This window comes from Heterodontus francisci, chromosome X, assembly GCF_036365525.1.
Source record: "Heterodontus francisci isolate sHetFra1 chromosome X, sHetFra1.hap1, whole genome shotgun sequence".
Classification (NCBI taxonomy): domain Eukaryota; kingdom Metazoa; phylum Chordata; class Chondrichthyes; order Heterodontiformes; family Heterodontidae; genus Heterodontus; species Heterodontus francisci.
This window is the reverse complement of record NC_090421.1, coordinates 656,736-664,170: the sequence shown is the minus strand read 5'-3', so window position 1 is coordinate 664,170 and position 7,435 is coordinate 656,736. Positions and strand designations below refer to the sequence as shown.

General features: G+C 55.7%; 1 protein-coding gene across 1 annotated transcript in view; it reads left to right on the top strand.

Moving 5' to 3' along the window:
* The first annotated feature begins 5,707 nt into the window (after positions 1 to 5,707).
* The window catches only part of LOC137358569 (histone deacetylase 4-like), a 104,764-nt gene continuing 103,036 nt past the window's right edge, over positions 5,708 to 7,435 (top strand). Inside the window, exon 1 of the mRNA XM_068024557.1 lies at positions 5,708 to 5,776. Within this exon, the coding sequence (XP_067880658.1) occupies positions 5,708 to 5,776 (69 nt within the window). The remainder of the gene's footprint in view (positions 5,777 to 7,435) is intronic.

The window sequence follows — 7,435 nt, the reverse complement described above, 5'->3', positions numbered from 1 at the left end:
CAGGCTGCGACTCTCCGCCTTCGGACCCTGCAGAGATACCTGTACGTCGAGCGTCCTCCCAGATGGTGTGCGCTGGCGACGTATTTTTTCCGCCAGTGTCACTGCCTTCAAGACGACACGCAGCTCCCGGTGGAGTCCGTTAGCCGCGCCTACCTGAGGGAGTTGCCTGTCTTTTACCGGGATCTTTTCCGAGTCTGGAACATGGTCGCCTCCAGTCAGGGCGCTCCCCCGCCGGCGGAGGAGAGCGCCTCGGCTGTCCGGGCGGCCGACTCCGGGGACGGTCCGGCGGGCGGAGGAGTAGCCGAAACCCCCGGGACGCCCCTCACTGCGGGTGGCGAGGGGGCTCGGGAGTGCGGAGCGATCCCGGCCGAGCTGACCCCCGCTCGGCCGGAACTGCTCATCGGACCCAGGCCCCGAAACCCTCCTCGGGAGCCGGTCCCGCACAACCCGAGCCGCCTCTCGGAAATGCCCTCCGTGCCATTCCAATCGGCGCGGAGGGGTTTCCTGTACTGGCTGCTCCTGCACACTCTCCACTTCCTCGCCCTCGTCAGCCGGCCGGACACGCCCTGGCGGTCCGCGTTGCCATCTGGCGGCGAGGGGAAACCCCGATGGAGGTCTCTCTACGCGGGAGTCTTCCCCCTTTACATCGGGGACCTGGGGTGGAGGGTGCTGCGCAGAGCAGTCCCGTGCAATAGGCTTTTAAATAGGTTCACGGACTCCCAGGCCAGCTGTACTTTCTGCGGCCTGGACGAGTCCGTGTTCCACATTTATACGGAGTGTGCGAGGTTGCAGCCCCTATTTGAGTATCTGAAGGGGCTGCTCCTCAAATTCTGGCTGCACTTCAGTCCCACGCTCCTGATCTTTGGGCACCCGGTGCGGAGGGGCTTGGGCCGGGAGGAGGATCTCCTCGTCGGTCTGCTCCTGGGCCTGGCCAAGGTGGCAATTCACAGGTCCAGGTTGCGGGCCGTCGGGGGGGTCCGTCCTCCCCGATTGCCTGCTCCTCTTCCGCGGTTACGTTCGCGCCCGGGTGTCCCTGGAAAAGGAGCATGCGGTGTCCGCTTGAGGCCTACCGCGACCGGTGGGCACCGCAGGGACTGGAGTGCATTGTCGACGCCGAGAATGGCATTTTAATTTGAGTTTTTTGTTTATTTATCTGGTTTTAATAAAGTTATTTTAAAAATATAAGTGTGTATATAAAGGGGGCCTGAGGAATAAAGGCCCCCTCGACATAAAAAAAAAAAAAAAAAAAAAAAAAAAAAAAAAAACGGGGGGTAGATACAGGGTAAAGCTCCCTCTACACTGTCCCCATCAAACACTCCCCAGGACAGGTACAGTACGGGGGGTTAGATACAGAGTAAAGCTCCCTTTACACTGTCCCCCATCAAACACTCCCCATGACAGGTACAGCACGGGGGGGGTTAGATACAGAGTAAAGCTCCCTCTACACTGTCCCCATCAAACACTCCCAGGACAGGTACAGTACGGGGGGGTTAGATACAGAGTAAAGCTCCCTCTACACTGTCCCCATCAAACACTCCCAGGACAGGTACAGTACAGGGTTAGATACAGAGTAAAGCTCCCTCTACACTGTCCCCATCAAACACTCCCAGGACAGGTACAGTACGGGGGGGTTAGATACAGAGTAAAGCTCCCTCTACACTGTCCCCCATCAAACACTCCCCAGGACAGGTACAGTACGGGGGGTTAGATACAGAGTAAAGCTCCCTCTACACTGTCCCCCATCAAACACTCCCCAGGACAGGTACAGTACGGGGGGGTTAGATACAGAGTAAAGCTCCCTCTACACTGTCCCCCATCAAACACTCCCAGGACAGGTACAGTACGGGGGGGTTAGATACAGAGTAAAGCTCCCTCTACACTGTCCCCATCAAACACTCCCAGGACAGGTACAGTACGGGGGGGTTAGATACAGAGTAAAGCTCCCTCTACACTGTCCCCCATCAAACACTCCCAGGACAGGTACAGTACGGGGGGGTTAGATACAGAGTAAAGCTCCCTCTACACTGTCCCCCATCAAACACTCCCCAGGACAGGTACAGTACGGGGGGGTTAGATACAGAGTAAAGCTCCCTCTACACTGTCCCCCATCAAACACTCCCAGGACAAGTACAGTACGGGGGGTTAGATACAGAGTAAAGCTCCCTCTACACTGTCCCCCATCAAACACTCCCCAGGACAGGTACAGTACGGGGGGGTTAGATACAGAGTAAAGCTCCCTCTACACTGTCCCCCATCAAACACTCCCAGGACAAGTACAGTACGGGGGGTGGGGTAGTGTTTGAACTACTTTCTGTGGTGTGGAAGCTGTGTCGTTGGAGTTTCTTTGTGAGTGAGGAGGTTTGTTAGTTCCCATTTCGTGGAAAGCGTTCCAGGTTGTACTTTGACTGTTGATACCACCTGGCACCAGAGAAACATTCCAAAAGGCTTTTTAATACTGACCAGTGAGCCAGTTCATTTCAGTGGGTGTAAACAATCCCCCCGGCCACTGTCTGGAAGACAAGTGGGTCGTGGTGATGGTGGGCGGCGAATTCTCCCCAGTGTCCTCGTGGCCCGATATTTGTCCCTCACGCAGGCAGGTCCTCCGGTCATGTATCGCACAGCTGTTTGTGGGATCTTGCTGTGCGCCAGTCCGTGAGCCGATGCCAGTCTGCGAGCGCAGGGGGCGATGGGGGAACGGGACTGGGTGCGAGTTAAGACATGGGGGTGTGGGGGGGTGGGGGGGCAGCAGAGTTTTGCATGACCTCAAGTTTACAACCGTAGGAACAGAAGTAGGCCATTCGGCCCCTCGGGCCTGCTCCTCCATTCGATAAGATCACGGCTGACCTGTTTTGTATCCAGGTATCAATCTAGTAAACCTCCTCTGAACCACCTCCAACACGTTCACATCCATCCCTAAACAAGGAGACCAAAACTGCACACAGTATTCGAGATGTGGTCTCACCAATGCCCTGTACAAGTGAAGCTCAACATCCTTACTTTTATTTTCAATTCCTCTCGTCATAAAGGAGAGCATTCCGTTAGCCTTCTCTATTACTTGCTGTACCTGCAAACTAACTTTTTGCGACTCATGCACCAGAACACCTGGATCCCACTGCACTTCGGAATTCTGCAGTCGTTCTCCGTTTAAGTAATACTCTGCTTTTTTTTTATTCTTCCTGCCAAAGTGAACAACTTCACATTTTTCCTACGTTATACTCCATCTGCCAGGTTTTCGCCCACTCACTCAACCTACCTATATCGGTCTGCAACCTCCTTACGTCCTCTTCACTGCATACTTTCCTACCTATCCTTGGGTCATCTGCAAATTTAGTGACCATGCCATCGTTCCCCTCATCGAAGTCATTGATATAAATTGTAAAAAGTTGAGGCCCCAGCACAGACCCCTGCGGGACTCCACTCGTCACATCCTGCCAATCAGAAAAGGACCCATTTATGCATACTCTCTGTTTTCTGCCAGCCAGCCAATCTTCTATCCATGCTAATATGTTACCTCTGACAGCATGAGCTCCTACTTTGCACAATAAGCTTTTATGTGACACCTTGTCGAATGCCTTCTGGAAATCCAAGTACAGTACGTCAACGGGATCCCCTTTATCCACCGCGCACGTTACTCCTTCAAAGAACTCCAATAAATTGGTTTAACACGATTTCCCTTTCACAAAACCATGCTGACTATTCCCGATTACCTTGAGTTTTTCTAAGTGCCCAGCTCTCGCCTCCTTAATGATCGATTCTAACACCTTCCCTCCGACAGACATCAAGCTAACTGGCCGAGAGTTACCTGTTTTCTGCCTCCCCCCCCCCCCGAATAGAGGGGTTACATTTGCGACTTTCCAGTCCAATGGAACCTTTCCAGAATCTAGTGAATTTTGAAAAACTATACCAAAGCATCTACAACCACGTTAGCCCCTCTTTTAAGACCCCAGGATGAAGTCCGTGAGGACGATGTAGATGGGCCGGTAAGATGGGCAGAGCAGTGGCAAATGGAGTTTAATCCTGAGAAGTGTGAGGTGGTGTATTTTGGGAGGACTAACAAGCCAAGGGAATATACAATGGCTGGTAGGACCCTAGGAAGTACAGAGGGTCAGAGGGACCTTGATGTACTTGCCCATAGATCACTGAAGGCAGCAGCACAGGTAGATAAGATGGTTAGGAAGGCATATGGGATACTTGCCTTTATTAACCGAGGCATAGAATATAAGAGCAGGGAGGTTATGACGGAGCTGTATAAAACACTAGTTAGGCCACAGCTGGAGTACTGTGTACAGTTCTGGTCACCACACTATAGGAAGGATGTGATTGCACAGGAGAGGGTGCAGAGGAGATTCACCAGGATGTTGCCTGGGCTGGAGCATTTCAGCGATGAAGAGAGACTGGAAATTTCACCCAAGTTCCTCTCTTTCTTCCACCTCCTGATTTACAGGAATGTTTTCTGTATCCTCTGCAGTGAAGACAGAAGCAAAATATTTGCTCATTGCATCTGCCATTTCCTTATTATCTACCATTAACTCCCCATTCTCACTCTGTCGAGTACCAACTCTCACTTTACTCACTTTTCTTTTTTTAAATACCTGTAGAAACTCTTGCTATCTGTCTTTACCTTCCTTGCGAGCTTCCTCTCATACTCTTGTGTATTGTGTGCAGTTTTGGTCTCCGTATCTGAGGAAGGATGTTCTTGCTATGGAGGGAGTGCAGCGAAGGTTCACCAGACTGATTCCTGGGATGGTGGGACTGACGTGTGAAGAGAGATTGGGTCGGTTAGGCTTGTATTCACGATAGAGTTTACAAGAGTGAGAGGGGATCTGATAGAAACCTACAGACTTCTAACAGACCAGATGCAGGAAGGATGTTCCCGATGGCGGGGGGAGTCCAGGACCAGGGGTCACGTGATGGTCTCAGGATAAGGGGTAAAGCCATTTAGGACTGAGATGAGGAGAGATTTCTTCACCCAGAGAGTGGTGAGCCTGTGGAATTCTCTACCACGGAAAGCAGTTGAGGCCAAATCATTAAATCGAAGTCGGGCGGCGTTACGGAGGTGGAAACAGGCGGCCTTAGCGATGACTCAAACGTGTGGTCGGGTGCTCACCTCGGGGTCAGAGGTGACACCAAGGCTGCAAACGGACTGGCTTAATCTCAGACCGTTGCCAGGTCGAGGGATGGTGTCGGGGTGTGGGGGGGGGGGCGAGGGAACGGAGTTGGGAGCGGGGTCTGAAAACAATGGCTTCGGTCTTCCCAATATCTAACCGGAGGGAATTTCTGCTCGTCTGGATGGTACTGGATGTCGGACAAGCAGTCTGATAGTTTGGCAACAGTGGAGGAGTGGAGAGAGGTGGCGGTGAGGTAGAGCTGGGTGTCGTGTGGAAACCAGCGCTGTGTTCTCGGATGATGTCGCCGAGGGGCAGCACGTAGATGAGAAATAGGAGGGAGGGCCGAGGTTCGTTGCTGTCTGAGCTGTGCATGTGGGATGGTACTGCCTTGATGTATAGGTTGGGGGTGGGGCCGTGTGCCCAGCTGCAGGGAGTGGCGGCGGAACATGGGATTCTGGTTAAAACAAGATTACAGCTCGTGGTAGATCAACGTCAGCCTTCTCCTCCTTTACCCGGCAGCAGGCCAATTCGAGAGAGGCTTTCTCTGTTACAGACTCTCTCCTGCATTCTGCTTGACGAGGAAACTGTTCAGACGCTGAATGAATTTTACTGCCAGAAGTGATTCTGCGGGTGCAGGTCTCTCCTTCGAGAAGTCAGGACGCAGACCTGTACCAAAATCCAGGCTGATTCCCTCAGTACTGACCCTCCGTCAGTGCCGTGCTCCCTCAGTACTGACCCTCCGTCAGTGCCGTGTGCCCTGGGTTCTGACCCTCCGACAGTGCGGTGCTCCCTCAGCACTGACCCTCCGACAGTGCGGCGCTCCCTCAGTACTGACTCTCCGACAGTGCCGTGCTCCCTCGCTACTGACCCTCCAACAGTGCCGTGTGCCCTGGGTTCTGACCCTCCGACAGTGCGGCGCTCCCTCGGTACTGACCCTCCAACAGTGCCGTGTGCCCTGGGTTCTGACCCTCCGACAGTGCGGCGCTCCCTCGGTACTGACCCTCCAACAGTGCCGTGTGCCCTGGGTTCTGACCCTCCGACAGTGCGGCGCTCCCTCGGTACTGACCCTCCGACAGTGCGGCGCTCCCTCAGTATTGACTCTCCGACAGTGCCGTGCTCCCTCGCTACTGACCCTCCAACAGTCCCGTGTGCCCTGGGTTCTGACCCTCCGACAGTGCGGCGCTCCCTCGGTACTGACCCTCCAACAGTGCCGTGTGCCCTGGGTTCTGACCCTCCGACAGTGCGGCGCTCCCTCAGCACTGACCCTCCGACAGTGCGGCGCTCCCTCAGTACTGACTCTCCGACAGTGCCGTGCTCCCTCGCTACTGACCCTCCAACAGTGCCGTGTGCCCTGGGTTCTGACCCTCCGACAGTGCGGCGCTCCCTCGGTACTGACCCTCCGACAGTGCGGCGCTCCCTCAGTACTGACCCTCCGACAGTGCCGTGCTCCCTCGCTACTGACCCTCCAACAGTGCCGTGTGCCCTGGGTTCTGACCCTCCGACAGTGCGGCGCTCCCTCAGCACTGACCCTCCGACAGTGCGGCGCTCCCTCAGCACTGACCCTCCGACAGTGCGGCGCTCCCTCAGCACTGACCCTCCGACAGTGCGGCGCTCCCTGAGCACTGACCCTCCGACTGTGCGGCGCTCCCTCAGTACTGACCCTCCGACAGTGCGGCGCTCCCTGAGCACTGACCCTCCGACTGTGCGGCGCTCCCTCAGCCTGACCCTCCGACAGTGCCATGCGCCCTAGGTTCTGACCCTCCAACAGTGCGGCGCTCCCTCAGCACTGACCCTCCGACAGTGCGGCGCTCCCTCAGTACTGACCCTCCGACAGTGCGGCGCTCCCTCAGTACTGACCCTCCGACAGTGTGGCGCTCCCTCAGCACTGACCCTCCGACAGTGCGGCGCTCCCTCAGTACTGACCCTCCGACAGTGCGGCGCTCCCTGAGCACTGACCCTCCGACTGTGCGGCGCTCCCTCAGTACTGACCTTCCGACTGTGCGGCGCTCCCTGAGCACTGACCCTCCGACTGTGCGGCACTCCCTCAGCACTGACCCTCCGACTGTGCGGCGCTCCCTCAGCACTGACCCTCCGACTGTGCGGCGCTCCCTGAGCACTGACCCTCCGACTGTGCGGCGCTCCCTGAGCACTGACCCTCCGACTGTGCGGCGCTCCCTCAGTACTGACCCTCCGACTGTGCGGCGCTCCCTCAGCACTGACCCTCCGACGGTGCGGCGCTCCCTAACAGCACAGTGGGAACGCTGACCGAGGATGCCGTGTGCCCCACCTCAGTTGGATGTCAAAGCAGTCACGACTGCTAATTGAAA